Genomic DNA, 15,925 nt, shown 5'->3' with positions numbered 1-15,925 from the left:
GCTCTTTAACTGAGCAGTGCCACCACGGAGGCAGTTGCTGCTGCCAGTACGATCGGGTCTTGGGCCTAGGCCACAGGTGGGTCGGGGTGAGAGGGGTTTCACAGGGTAGGGGTCGCCGGGGTTGAGGGGGGGAGGTGGTGTAGGAGGGGTCGGCAGCAAGGGCAGGGTTGGCTCTCAGCAGGTTCCCCCCCCCCCCCCTACCCCTTCCTGATGCTGGGTCCCTTGATCAGACACTAAGCGCATTTTAACGAGGGACCCCTGCACCCCGCCAGCAGAGACAGCAAGCAACTGGCCTGGATGTGTTTGGTGTGCTGACGGTGCCGCAACAAGCCTGCCCACCGCTGGGACCGGCGGTGGTGGGATGAGACCCTTAATTGGGCATTAATTGCCCAGGTAAGAGCCTCAATTGGTGGCGGGGCGGGAAGGCCGTCAACAGGCCTTCTTGCCCTGGACTTACTTTGGGTGGAGGTGGGAAGGTAGTAGGGCCTCCCCACCCCCCCTGCCCCCGCTACCATACTGCCAGATTATAACCTTTCTCTGCCTCCAAAGACATCGCGGGGCAGAGCATAAAATTCGGTAAAACAGGTCCAATGAGGCTCAATTTTGGTCATAAGAACTAGGAGCAGGAGTAGGCAATTCAGCCCCTCGAGCCTGCTCCGCCATTCAATACGATCATGGCTGATCTCATCTCGGCCTCAACTCCACGTTCCTGCCCGTCCTCCATAACCCTTCAACCCTTTACTAATTAAAAATCTGTCTATCTCCTCCTTAAATTTACCCAACGTCCCAGCATCCACTGTACTCTGGGGTAGTGAATTCCACAGACTCACGACCCTTTGAGAGAAGTAATTTCTCCTCATCTCTGTTTTAAATCTGCTACCCCTTATCCTAAAACTATGACCTCTCGTTCTAGATTGTCCCACAAGAGGAAACATCCTCTCTATGTCTACTTTGTCAATCGCCTTAATCATGTTATATGCATATATAGATCTCCTCTCATTCTTCTAAACTCTAGAGAGTAAAGGCCTAAACTGCTCAATCTCTCTTCATAAGACAAACCCCTGGTCACCAACGTCCTGTGTTCCAAGTTTGACGGAATGACGTTCGACCTAAAATTGGGTCAGATAATTTTTCAGGCTCCCCTGGTGGCTGCCTAAAATAGGTGTTAGACCCTTCTCTATGTAAATGAGGGGCCTACCACCTGCTTTTCGAGCCCTCAGAGAATGGGTTGGCCCAAGGAGCCAATGCAGGCCCTGGGCCTGTTCTGCTTAGCTTGACATGCTGTGGGTTTGGGCCTAGGGAGTGGCCACCATCGAAAAGGTGAGTTTTTGGATTTAAAATCATTCATGTAGAGCTGAGAGGAGCAGTTTGAGTTTTCCTCTGGGTGCCTCAGCACCTAGACTGCAATCAGCTGCCCCGTCCTGTATTGTGATGGGACCCCCGATTTGCATAAATCTATGTTGCCCACCTGCCTGAAATGGTGGCCCACAGGAACAGATTGAAGACCGAATGCCTCATTTTAAAGGTGACCTGCCCCATTCGTACTCGGTGAGGTGGATTAAAATTAAAATCCTTATATTTCTCACTCACCTTGATTGTATTTTGTGAGCCTGAAAATTTGGAAAAGACTATCCTTAGCACTTTTAACTCATTAGTGTAAAAACCTTAAATCAGAGCAGTGAGGCCTCTTGCTAGCTGCAGTTTTAGATTTGCCTGAGTGAATAAGAATGTTCTTCATGGTACGTGGACTGTGAAGACAAAAGGTTGCTTACCCATGGTCTGCACTACAGGCAGGTGCAGCAGGTCAGAACATAGCAGCAACGGAGTGATAACAGTGCAGCTTCCTCCCCACATATATTCATAAAAATGTCAATTCTGAGGGTTTCACTTTTTCTTTTAACCACTGCGTTACCTTGAGGCTTCTCATCACGACAGGGTCCATACTGTGAAGCATCTTGTAGGATGCTAGACGATTGGTGAAAATAGCTTTCATTGTTTCTAAAGCTCTCCACTGCTCACTGGGCTGAGTGTTGCTGGAGGCAGCTTCACATACCATTGGCCTGGTGTTTCTCAAATCAAATTTGACAAGCTCCCGGCCCCCCTCCCCCACTCCGCCAAAAAAAGTTTGATTTTTAATTTTTTTTAATGTCGCATACATTGCACGCTTGGCATCCCCTCGGCCTCCTTCACGGTTTATCGCACACAGACATGCCGATGACTGCTCTAGCAAGCAACAAATTTAAAGAGACAGCGCCTCATTTTGCTGCCTTAAATGGACTTTTAATTTAATTTCTTTTATAATTTTGAATGTTTCTTTTCTGACTGTGGTGCTGGGCAAGTGTGATTACTTCAAGCTTGTTTGGGGGATCATTATCTTGGGTCCTTCAAGGGTAATTGAGAGTAGCAAGTTAATCCCTCAATTGCAATAGACTAATTAATGCCTCCAACCTGCCAGCTGAGATAAACTGACAGGCCAAATTTCCCTGAAGCTTTATGATGATTATTACAGAAACAAATGAACAAAGCAACTGTAGGAACACATGAACCTAGGAAAGCAAAAGCCCAATTTTTCTTCATTGTACCTAACAAGGCACCTCCCAACAAACATGTAGAGCTGTAAACGTCAACTCACTGAAGGCCACAGAGACCCATCGCTCTAACCATTCTTCCTGAGCAGCTACGCTCTTGTGAGCTGGTATTTCTCCAACCTCTCCTGCCATTTGTACTGAGCTCATATAATGTTATCAGCCGATAAGGTGCTCCACAAACACTGGTAACTCAAGCTATGTTAAGTAGATCGCCAATGAGAGAGGTTGCCATTGTTTACCTTGTCTCCACAGGTGCAGTTAGTGTGAAATTGGAAATGTCAGCATATTTTGCCTTTCCCATTATAGACATAGTATCTGAATGGCAGTAACAAATGGAAATCAGTCTTTGTTCCTTCTTTACTTCATCATCCTTTGTGCAATGAAGCCAGTTTGTAACTCGCTTTTCCCATTTGATGCCTTACAGCTCTCAGGATCTATCTGGACGTCCATCCAGGGTCACCCGTACCAGCCCTGGCACCTGATGTTGTGACAGATTTTCAAACTACACTGCTCTATGGCCCCACTTGAAGCAGTGTGGGGGGGGGGTGGGGTGTGGTGGTGGGGGGTGGGCTGTGTGGTTGGGAGGTTTTAAATGGGAGAATGGGGCAAACACCCTACTTTAGGCCTCTGCCAATGCTTTGGTGAAGGCTGTGATTGGAAATGTGCAAGAGGAGCCCAGTTTAAACCCTGGCCTTGCTTTTCATGCCATAAGTGGTGCCTTACTGTGATGCACAGATATGAATGGTAACCTACTAATTGCCAGAGTGAGTTTGTGGCCTTAAACAGAATGCCTCCAAAACCCTAACATTGTGTTCTGAGATAAAAGTGATTTCAGAAGTAAGTGTTGTTTGTAGAGATTGCATTCTTTTGTTTACTGAAACTCGTGGTATCTTTTAGTTGCTTTAAAGTCCAAAGGGAAAAAAGGAGATGCCATCACTTTAAAAATAGGTTTTACAAGAAGTCGTCACTTAGCTGGAAACTGGTATAGTGTGATAGAATGCCGCTGTTGGTGTTTTAATACAGGAATTCTTTTCACAGGCTCGCCAAGTATACGCTCCATGAGAAACATCACGGCGATTGCTGGGAGAGATACTTTCATTAACTGTCGGGTCATTGGATATCCGTACTACTCAATCAAGTGGTACAAAGACTCAATATTGCTTCCGGACAATCACAGGCAGGCAGTTTTTGAGAATGGCACTTTGAAGCTCATGGATGTGCAGAAGGGGATGGATGAGGGAGAGTACGTCTGCAGTGTCCTGGTGCAGCAGCAGCATTCCATCAGTCAGAGGGTCCACGTCGCAGTTAAAGGTATAGTTAGATGCCACGAGAAAGCATGTGTAGTGCATGAAAGGAGTAGTCACATCACCTCCTCCCTCTCCCTGCCCTGTCCTTGCTCTCCCCAAGCCCTCTGTCTACCCACTCTTCCCTCTCCCCACCCCTCTTTCCCACCCTTCTCTTCACCCCCTATCCTCTCCTCTCCCCACCACCAACCCCTCTCCTCCACTCCTCTCTTCCCATCCCCTGCTCCCTCTTCCACACTGCCACCTCCCTCTCCCCACCACCTACTCCCCCATTTTGTCCTCCCATCTGCACCCTTACCCCTCTCCCCCAACCCTCTCCCATTTCTCCCCCAACCCCTTCTCCCCACCCTCCATCTCTCCATAACCTCTTCCCAACTCTTCAAAAAAGACCCACCCACTATAAACTACAAAGACAACTTAAAAACTGGCAAGCTGTTTCTGTCACAGGAATGATCAGGTGACATTAATGTCTTATTTTTCCTTTTCTCTTGTCCTCATTCCTCCATTTTTCTTTTATAATCTCCTTCTCCCTTTATGTCTGTTGAGCTTTAGGATTTTAAAGTGTTTTTCTTCTGTCAAGAAAGTTTGAGTAAGCAACAGACAGGAGTGGAATCTAGGTTATCCCAGCATTTAGCAAAACCTGCATACGAACATACGAATTAGGAGTAGGAATAGGCCACTCGGCCCCTCGAGCCTGCTCCACCATTCAATAAGATCATGGCTCGTCTGATTGTAACCTTGACTCCACTTTCCCACTTATCCCCCCAATAACCTTTCATCCCCTTGCTTATCAAGAAACTATCTACCTCTGTCTTAAAAATATTCAAAGACTCTGCTTCCACTGCCTTTTGAGGAAGACTCCAAAGACTCACGACCCTCTGAGAGAAAAAATTTCTCCTCTACTGTGTCTTAAATGGGTGACTCCTTATTGTTAAACAGTGACCCTTAATTCTAGATTCTCCCACAAGGGAAAACATCCTTTCCACATCTACCCTGTCAAGACCCCTCAGGATCTTATAAGTTTCAATCAAGTCATCTCTTACTCTTCTAAACTCCAGCGGATACAAACCCAGCCTGTCCAGTATAATAAAAGCAAAATACTGTGGATGCTGGAAATCCAAAACAAAAACAGGAAGTGCAGGAAATACTCAGCAGGTCTGGCAGCATCTGTGGAGAGAGAAGCAGATTTAACGTTTCAGGTCAGTTCTGATGAAAGATCAACAACCTGAAACGTTAACTCTGCTTCTCTCTCCACAGATGCTGCCAGACCTGCTAAGCACTTCCTAGCCTGTCCAACCTTTCCACATAAGAGAACCCGCTCACTCCAGGTATTAGAGTGTTAGACCTTCTCGGAACTGCTTCGAACGCATTTATGTCCTTCCTTAAATAAGGAGACCAATACTGTACACAGTACTCCAGATATGGTCTCATCAATGCCTTGTATAACTGAAGCATAATCTCCCTACTTTTGTATTCAATTCCCTTCGCAATAAACTATAACATTCTATTAGTTTTCCTTATTACTTGCTGAACCTGCATACCAACCTTTTGCGATTCATGCACTGGGACACCCAGATCCCTCTGCATCTCAGAGCTCTGCATCCATTTTTATTCTTCCTGCCAAAATGGACAGTTTCACATTTTCGCACATTATACTCCATCTGCCAAAGCTTTGCCACTCACTTAACCTATCTATATCCCTTTGTAGCCTCCTTATGTCCTCTTCACAACTTACTTTCCTACCTATCTTTGTGTCATCAGCAAATTTAGCAACCATACCTTTGGTCCCTTCATCCACGTCAGCCCCAGCACTGATCCCTGTGGCACACCACTCATTGCATCTTGCCAACCAGAAAATGACCCATTTATGCCTACTCTCTGTTTCCTGTTAGCTTGCCAATCTTCTATCCATGCCAATATGTTATCCCCTACACCACGAGCCTCTATTTTCCGCAATAACCTTTGATGTGGCACCTTATCAAATACCTTCTGGAAATCTAAGTACAGTACATCCACCGGTTCCCCTTTATCCACAGCACATGTTATTTCTTCAAAGAACTCCAATGAACATGATTAAACATGATTTCCCTATCACAAAACCATGTTGACTCTGCCTGATTACCTGGAATTTTTCTAAGTGTTCTGCTATAATATCTTCAATAATAGCTTCTAGCATTTTCCTTAAGACTGATGTTAAACTAACTGGCCTATAGTTTTCTGCATTCTGTCTCCCTCCCTTTTGAATAAAGGACTTACATTTGCTATTTTCCAATCCAATGGAACCTTCCCCGAATCTAGAGAATTTTGGAAAATTAAAACCAGCACATCAACTATCTCACTCGCCGCTTCTTTTAGTACCCTAGGATGAAGTCCATACTTCTAGCTAGCTTTCTCTCATACTCTAATTTTTCCCTCCTTATCAATCTTTTCGTCATTCTGTTTTTTATATTCTGTCAATTCTTCTGACCTGCGACCCATTTTTGCCCAATTATATGCTTTTTCTTTAAGTTTGATACTATCTTTAACTTTTTTAGATGGTGGGTCCTCCCCTTGGAATTTTTCTTTCTCATTGGAATGTATCTATTCTGAATGTATTCTGAAATATCCCCTTAAATGTCTGCCACTGCATCTCTATTGACCTATCCCTTAACTTAATTTGCCAGTTCACCTTAGCTAGCTCTGCTTTCATGCCCTCATAATTGCCCTTGTTTAAGTTTAAAATACTAGTCTTGGATCCATTCTTCTCTTCCTCAAACTGAATGTAAAATTCAATCATATTATGATCGCTGTTACCTAGGGCCCCCTTCACTGTGAGGTCATCAGTTAATCCTGTCTCATTGCACAATACCAGATCGCTGTACCTTTCTGACAAGCTCCCATTATTTCTTCCTTTATACTCTGTCTTACTGTGTGTTTCCTATTAGGGGGACTGTACACCACTTCCACGATTGACTTCTTGCCTTTATTATTTCTCATCTCTACCCAAACCGCTTCTATATCCTGGTTGCCTCAACTTAGGTCATCCCTCTCCAATGAGCTAATACCATCATTAATTAACAGAGCCACCCCTCCACCTTTTCCTAGCTTCCTGGCTTTCCTAAATGTCATGTACCCTTCAATATTCAGGTCCCAATCTATGTCATCCTGCAGCTATGTCTATGTAATGGCTATTAGATCGTACTTATTTATTTCTATTTGTGCTATCAGTTCTGTTTTGTTTCAAAAGCTATGTGCATTCAGATACAGAGCCTTTAGTTTTCTCCTTTTATTATTTTTGTAACTTCTAGCCTTGACTGCTGATTTACTCTTAGATTTGTACTCTCTATCCCTTCCTGTCACGGTCTGTTATCACTTCCCATATTAATACCTTTCTCTCTTGCCTTGTCTCTACTCTTTGATTTATCACATCTTCCCAAATTTGATCCCTTGCCCCCACTACTTAGTTTAAAACCCTCTCTACTTCCCTAGTTATGCAGCTCACTAGAACACCAGCCCCAGCACAGTTCAGGTGTAGACTGTCCCAACGGTCCAGCCCTCACTTACCCCATTTCAGAATCTCCATTAAGACTCTAGGCCTTGTTGCTCCTGTCCAAAGGGTCAGAGCTCGTAGGCCAATAACTCGCTAACTTTAAAAAAGAACAGATTTACCTCACTCCTGTCCCCAGCCTCCTCCGTCCCTAGATCGTTATATTAACCTAAAACACAAAATATTTCAAATGCATTCATGCTTATTTGTTCCTCTTACATGGAAGCCAAACACATGTGCAGTGCAGTGTAGGATTGAACAGAATTCTAAAGAATTTGTTTAAACCCTAATTGCATCCTCTGGGCAGAATTTAGTGCGGAGGCAGGCAGCCGCGAAAATTCAAGTTGCCAGCTGATGTGCCATGCGGCACCATCCTGCCCCTGGGCCCTTTTCCTGGAGGTGGGATCGGGAGTGGAAGGGCAATTCAGGTAAGTTAATGGCCTATTGAGGCTAATTATCAGAAGCCAACTGGAATTTTGCAGTCGGCCCACAGGCCACCCACGGCGTCGTGTACAGACCAGCTGCCTGGAGGTGGCCTCTCGGCAGCAGACCAGGAGGCCAGGGCTCCAAATAGACTTTGAGGCCCTCCCCATCTACATGACCACAGTGCAGCTCTGCAATGGCAGCCCAGCAGCTGTGGCCATTTTGAAATTTAAAAGTTTTAGACATTGCTGAGAGGGTGCCTCAAGACTGAGGCGCCCTCTCTCTTTCTCTTACCTGAAACAGTAGGCTGCAGTTCCTTCCGTGCTGGAGAACCTCCTTTTGGCCCTCCAGCTTTGAGAGCCCACCTGCCATCCTGAATTGGACAGTGAGTGTGCTCTCCAATTGGCCAATTCAGGGAAAATCACTGTCAAGTGACTGTTCCCCACACAGTGTGGGGTCAGGACTCCTATTTAACCCTGATGTTGAGGTCCCGACCCAAAACCCAAAATCTTGCCCTCGGTGTCTTTAACTTTGTGTGATGTAAGAACAAATGAGTCATTTGTCTACAACAGAAATTCAAACCCATTTATACCATGTTACTTATTGTAATTTACGCATTGGAAAAGAGAATTGGTTTTCCAAGAGTTATCAGAATGTTTAGGAAGATATGAACATACTAATTAGGAGCAGGAGTAGGCCACTCAGCCCCTCGAGCCTGCTCCGCCATTCAATAAGTTCAGGGCTGATCTGATTACTCCACATTTCCACCTACCCCCGATAACCTTCCACCCACTTGCTTATCAAGAATCTATCTACCTCTGCCTTAAAAATATTCAAAGACTCTGCTTCCACTGCCTTTTGAGGAACGACCCTCTGAGAGAATAATTTCTCCTCATCTCTGTCTTAAATGGGCAACCCCTTATTTTTAAACAGTAACCCCTAGTTCCAGATTCTCCCACAAGGGGAAACATCCTTTCCACATCCACCCTGTCAAGACCCCTCAGTATCCTAAATGTTTCAATCAAGTCGCCTCTTACTCTTTCAAGTTCCAGTGGATACAAGCCTCGCCTGTCCAATCTTTCCTCGTAAGACAGCCTGCCCATTCCAGGTATTAGTCTAGTAAACCTTCTCTGTTTACTGATAACTCTCAGCGGTAAAGCATTGAAACAATTTCAAATTTGGATCCTAACCTCAGGTGTCAATGGCAAAATCCAGATCTCAATACATAGATAACAGACAAATTAACTATCCTACCAAGTCTTTCAGCCCTCTCCAACGCATCTCCCCAGACTCTTCCCGTAAATTATTGTCCAAATGAGACAAACTGACTGTGAGGCCTAGTGAATAGGCCTCTACCCATTTTATTCCTGAGCTTGTAGCTAGGAGTTGTATTTGGAGTTGCTTCTTCCTCATCTGTTCGATGCTAGATCCTTTCCACTAGGGATCGTCTAAACAAATAGATGATGCCGCTCTGATTTTCCATGGGCCTCAATGGCGACTCTACAGCAATCAGCCACATGAGTCAATTGTTAAAATGACCCCATCCCCCAGCATTTGGGGACAGGGTCAATGCTAGTCAGTTGGCCGCAGAAGTCCCACTTCTAGTCATGGAGCAGGGTCCCCAGAATCTCAGCCCCACAGTGTAAGTAAGCCCAGGTGTACAAGAGATTGCGTGATGCGTGAGCTGATAAAGGCATATTGCCCTTGAAATTCCTCAAAGCTGTTCCTGCTCCCCCAGCTGGAAGTGTGTTCACAGAGTTTCTGGTGCATTTACGGTGAAGTAGCGCCAGAGGACCCGAAGTGGCTCTGAGGAATTTCCTGGCCATTGTATTTTTTTCTATATATAAGGTGACCCCCCCCCCCCCCCCCCCCCTCACTTTCTGTACATCATGTTTGGGCAAAAGAAAGATTTATTTTACCTAAATACATGCTGTAGGTGCTAAATGTTCATTATTGTTTACCATTTGGGGTTCATTCAAAATGAATTGGTTTCTGTGACAAGATATTGGCTCGTTAAGAACAAGGGTTTCAATGGGCTGAATGTCCTATTCTCACCTTGAGTTTCCTTGTGGTTTTAAGTGCTAATTAATGGGCGTTTTTAGCTTAACCAATGCAATTGATCACTTTGGTGGAATGTTCCTGAAGTTTCTAGAGCATATCTATGTTCTATAATAGTGTAGGTCAGATGGTTTCACAGGTCGGCGCAACATCAAGGGCCGAAGGGCCTGTACTGCGCTGTAATGTTCTATGTTCTAATGTTCTATGTTCTATACTCAAAGTTGTGGATGCTGGAAACAGTTTTAATAATGGTGTTGCATAATTGGGTCAGTGGTAACTGGGGGAGAGTGAATGGAGGCTGTGGATAATTGTGATAATTAGTTTAATAGTTCTGTGTTTCACCTGTAGTTATGTAATAGGCTAAGGAAGGATGTGAGCAATGTTTTGAGAACAAGGCTATTAATAATATGGGGTTCATACATACAGAATACCTAGGTGATGCTAAAAACTCCTGTCAGAACATGTTAAACTATCCATGATCCAGGTGGGCATACAGCTTGGCACTGCCACAGCAGAGATGCCAGTGTCATTGCCAAGAAGAAGCCAGTTATGGTATTTAAAACAACCAGTGTGTTAAAGGCACACACTGGAGCTTGTGAGTCTGTGTCTTTAAGGCAATTCTCTGAATAAAACCTGGGCTATGACAGATTCAGTGGACCACACATGACCACTGTGGCAGTTAGACGCCCAGCAGTGGTGACTATCAGAGATCGCAGTCAACTCAGATACAGCATTTGGCACCTAGGTGAAGCATGCTGGAGGGTTCCGCAGACTTCTGTCAGCCTTTGACGAAGTAACACTTTCACTGGAGGAAACTGCAATGGCCAGTTTGCACAGCAATCACTATGATAAACTATTCCAAGCTCTGGCACTGCCACTATTACACTGTGCCAATCATCCCTTCACTCGCTGGCATACGTGGGACATGAATTTAATTTGTTCAGAGACAGCAAATTTTCCCTTCGGGCTTTGATGGTCTGTCGTATCGGCTAGCTTTCACACACAGCATTCAAACAAAGAAACCTTTCAATTGAATGATAAAACATTTACCGGTGAATATATAGATCAAGATATAGAGGAATAGTGGAGATAGATGTTTGGTAGCAGTGTCGAGATTACAGCAGTATGTAGGTATTGTAGAGGTACATATATATCCGATTTTCACTCTTTGTATGCTTCAGTGACTCCTTTGTGATGTAGAACATGGCACTCAAGGTTTGCCTTTAAAAATTGTTGCACTAGATTCCTTCCATGGTTCAGTAAATTTATCAGTAGTATTTAGTTAAGCCATGCAGTTTAGGGAGATCGCAAGTTTGATCCCTGACCTCTAGCTGAATCCCAGCTAGTGTGATGGTAGGGTTGTTACAAGTGACCTCAAGGACCCTGGGCTAGGAAGTGGGGAACGGACTGCATTCCGCACTCCTCATCCCCATCCCTATCCTGCAACCCCTGCACATTCAGCATGGCAACAGCAGCTTGCATTTATATCGTACCTTTAGCTAAGTGAACTGCCCGAGGAGGCATTAGGAAAATGGATACTGAGCCAAGGAGGAGAATTTTTTTAATTTCTGTTCTTTCATGGGATGTGGGCATACTGGCAAGGCCAGCATTTGTTGCCCAACCTTAATTGACATCTGAGTGGCTTGCTAGGCCATTTCAGAGGACAGGTAAGAGTCAACCACATTGTTGTGGGTCTGGAGTCACATGCAGGCCAGGGCAGTAGATTTCCTTCCCTAAAGAGCATTACTGAACCAGATGGGTTTTTACAACAATTGCTGATAGTATCATGGCACCAATACTGAGACTGGCTTTCAATTCCAGATTTTTTATTTAATTAATTGAATTTAAATTCCACAAGCTGCTGTGCTGAGATTTGAACCCCTGTCCCCAGGGCATTAGCCTGGGCCTCTGGATTACTAATTTAGTGACATTACTACTGCACCACCGTCTCCCTGGTATTAGGACGCCTGACCAACAGCTTGATCAAGGGGTGGGGGGAGTGTCTTAAAGGGGCAGAGAGAGAGGAGGAGAAGTGCAGGAGTTTCAGGAGATGAGCATAAACTTCAATTCATTATTTCTTCAGGTTATGCAGGCATCTTTCTGTGCCTTTCCCATGAGATCATACTTTATGTGGGCGTGCCTGGGTAGTGAGTATTGACAGTCCTATCTGTAAATCCTCCTGCATATTGTGAAAAGGACATGTTTGAGAGCAGTCAGGAAACACAACCCACTTTTCATTTGTAACCCTGAATACTCTTCAACCTTGGGTTCTGTTTAAGGCAGTGAAAGTAGAAGTGGTCGATCGCCATTGACTTAGCCCATAATACATTGAGAAACATGGCCTATATGTACTGTCAAATGTTCTTTCGTTGAATGCACAATGTGTTCAATGAAACCTACAAGCAAAAGAGTGATATTAAATCCTAAATGGTTTTTGGCTTGGATTTTTAGTAGAATACTGCAGTTAAAGAAGCAGCCATCTCCAATGTGAATCTCCCACAAAGCTTTATTGGAAAGGCCAACTCCACTTATACTTCCCATTTATTGCAAATTTGAAACGCAATGGTAAGTATTGAGAAATTGTAAATAGTGGGGAGTTACGCTCTTGGTTTACGAATTCCCTCTGTCTGTGTTTTTTTAATTGAAAAATCTAGGGAAGGGCCAAGCCCTATAGTTCAGAACAACATTAATGTTAAAAAGACTAGAAGAGGTTCTCCATGATACCTCAGCTGGTTAGGGTAACGCGTAGCTGTCATGCAGCCCAGAAGGCCCCAGTTTCAATCACCAGCTATGCTGACTTGGTTGAACTCAGCCCAGGCACTGATAGGAGGGCCACTGGTGTTGGCACTACTGGGTTAATGAGGAGAAAATGGAACAAGTTTCCCAATCCTAATTGCCAAATGACCCCTGCTGGAAGATTGTTAGCCAAATCGTCTCTGCCCAGACTCCCACATGAATGATGGTCACTTGGGGAAGGTACTGAAGGTGGCTCGATAACCAGTGGAAAGAAAGAATGAGATTTACATACATATCTGGCACCTAGCTTGTTTCACTCTTGAACTGTTCAACACAACCCAACTCAGTTGTACAGTGCTGTATGGGAAGTGCTTATTTTGCAGCTATCATTCTGGTAAATTGTGCTACATTATCCATGACTTGTGGCATATATTGGCAGAGACACAGTGGGCCGAATGGCCTCCTTCTGTGCTGTAAATTTTCTGTGTTTCTATGTTACCTGATATATTGAAATTGAAGAATCTATTCTATTTGTAAGGCTTAGTTTTGCCGGGAAAGGTGGGATAAACAATCTGATTATTCCTGACAGTAATACTCTGACCCCTGACAGTAATACTCTGACCCCTGACAGTCATGCTCTGACCCCTGACAGTAATACTCTGACCCTTTCAATAATACTCCAACCTCTGACAGTAATACTCTAAACCCATTTTCCTGCCTTAATTCAGGTTCTTGAGTCTTTTCCTCCTGATTTGATTTCCTTTCACTGGCGTTCATCCTTTATCTTTTTGCATTCTTGCCAACTCCAAGTTAAATCTACCTTGCACTGTTGAAGTGTTCGATCTGCATTATTCTTGTCTGAGGATTCAGTGAGATGAGTTTTAAAACGTTCACATTCCACTCTCCAAGCTGATTACTTTAATACATAGTTTTGAATTTTCTCTGCTTCTCCCACAGTTAGATAGCCTGCTGTCCATCGCTATCAAGGCCCATTCATGAATAGTGGCCACTGAGTTAGGTACTGGAGGACACCTGGTGCCTTTGGAATCAAATGAGATCTTTGGGAGAGGAAGGGATGAGGGAATGTTGGCAAGACAAAAACATTTTCCCTTAAAAACTGTGAACCATCTCTTTATTCCTTTGTATGATAGTTTGGGACCAATGCCAAAATCCACAGAAACTCATCCTGCCGTTAAACCACCCAGTCCAACTGGCATTGATAGGAAACAGTGCAAACAAATACAAAATGAATGGATAAAGGGAAGCTGATGACTTTCTATTGAATTGAAGTTTGGCTTTCAGTAGCTACCTGTGTTCAGATTTGCATCATTCTTCCTTGATGCAAAACCATCCTCCTATCAGCATCCCTTTGAAGAGCTTGGTCAGGTGTTCATTGTTAAACACCTTGCCGTGTTTATGGGTTTGAATCAAGTTGCTCCAATGAGCAGAAAAAATGGGCCAGAGCCCAACACCAGGGTTCTAGTAATTTTTACTTGCATCATCGGTATCCTTTGTAGGGTCTGATAATACAAGACTTTGATGGGCTTAATCTCCCATTGTCACTTGCTGCAGGCAGCCTTCAATGCCAGGAAATGTTCAGTGTTCTTGAAAGGACTTTATTATTGCTAGGCCAAACATTGCATTGTGTTTAAGAATTAATTGTAGTCTAGGTAACATAAATGTAATTAAAAAGCAGTCACAGACCTCAGACAGAGTCTTTCATATGTGCACTGCTCACCTGGTATGCCCCTACCAAAATGTAATCCTGACGCCCTCCCGCTCCCTGTCACACCTCCTTCAGTGAAATGTAGCCTTGGAGGTGCAAGTAGTAGGGAAGGCATAACACCACACGTTATAAATAAAATATTTCTGACACTGAGAGGGAGAGGCAATATATACATAATGGCCCAGTTCTAAAGAGTGTGCAGCAACAGAGTGACCCTGGGGGTGCATGTGCATCGATCTTTGAAGGTGACAGGACATATTGAGAGTGGTTAGCAAAGCATATGGGATCTCGGGCTTCATAAATAGAGACATTGACTACAAAAGCAGCGAAGTTATGCTGAACCTGTATAAAGCTCTGGTTAGGCCTCAGCTGGAGTACTGCGTCCAGTTCTGGTCACCACACTTTAGGAAGCATGTGAGGGTCCTTGAGGGGGTGCAGAGGAGATTTACCAGAACAGTTCTAAGGATGGAGGATTTTAGTTACAAGGTTAGGTTGGAAAAGCTGGGTTTGTTCTCTTTAGAACGAAGGAGATTGAGGGGAGATTTAAGAGAAGTGTACAAGATTATGACAGGCTTAGATAAGTTAGACAAGGAAACACTGTTCCCAACAAATGGTACAAGGATTAGGGGACACAAATTGAAAGTTTTGGGCAAAAAATGCAATGTGAGGAAGCACTTTTTAATGCAGCGGGTGGTAATGACCTAGAACTCGCTGCCCACAAGGGTGGTGAAAGCAGAGACAATCACTGACTTCAAGAGGAAGTTGGATGGCTGCCTGAGAGAAATATACTTGCAGGGCTACGGGGATTGAGGCGGGGAGTGGAACTGACTGCATAGCTCCGTGGAGAGCCGGCATTGACTCGATGGGCTGAATGGCCTTCCTCTGTGCCGTAAATGATTCTATGACCATCAAAACACTAAGTAGGCCAACCACCATTTTAATTATTAAAACACTAAAAACGTAAATGGCTTTTGATTTTAAAGTCAAGAGCCCCAGTTTCTGTTACTGAAAAAAAAACAAGTTGGGGATAAAAATGAATGAGTAACTTTCTGAAATTCTCCACCATGGGGGAGGGTTCTGGTTTTAAAGCGAGACCATTTAGGAGGGATATAGTTGGAAGCACTTTTTCGCTCAAAGTGTGCTAGAAATTGGAATTCTCTCCCTCAAGAGGCTGTGGATGCTGGGACAATAAAGCTTTTGAGACTGAGATTGACAGACATTTGTTAGGTAAGGGTTTGGGGCAAAGTCAGGTAAATGGAGTTGAGGTACAGATCAGCCATAATTGAATGACAGATCAGGTTTGAGCGGCTGGATGACCTACTGTTGTTCCAATGGCCCTATATTCAGAAGATATTTACTTATGTCTTACTAATAGGGGTCTGAGCGTTTGTTTCCCAGTGTAAATTGTGGTTGTTGCCTTTTTGATGTCCTGCTGTTGTTTTCCACTAAACAGCAAATCGATTCCTCCACTGTGATGCCAGGATGCTCAGCAGAAACCTTTGTCTCTTTGGCTATGTTACCGCCTGCCGCTGTGATCAGTGTTCCTGTATCACTCGCCTTACAG

At 44.3% G+C, this 15,925-nt stretch overlaps 1 protein-coding gene across 1 annotated transcript in view; it reads left to right on the top strand.

The window, feature by feature from the left end:
• dscaml1 (Down syndrome cell adhesion molecule like 1) overlaps positions 1-15,925 on the top strand; it is a 504,300-nt gene that overhangs the window by 324,424 nt on the left and 163,951 nt on the right. The window contains exon 8 of the mRNA XM_068054032.1: positions 3,627-3,899. Within this exon, the coding sequence (XP_067910133.1) occupies positions 3,627-3,899 (273 nt within the window). The remainder of the gene's footprint in view (positions 1-3,626; positions 3,900-15,925) is intronic.

Source organism: Heterodontus francisci, chromosome 22 (genome assembly GCF_036365525.1).
Source record: "Heterodontus francisci isolate sHetFra1 chromosome 22, sHetFra1.hap1, whole genome shotgun sequence".
Taxonomy (NCBI): Eukaryota; Metazoa; Chordata; class Chondrichthyes; order Heterodontiformes; family Heterodontidae; genus Heterodontus; species Heterodontus francisci.
The sequence above is the reverse complement of the archived record's forward strand: the minus strand, read 5'-3'. Positions and strand labels throughout refer to the sequence as shown.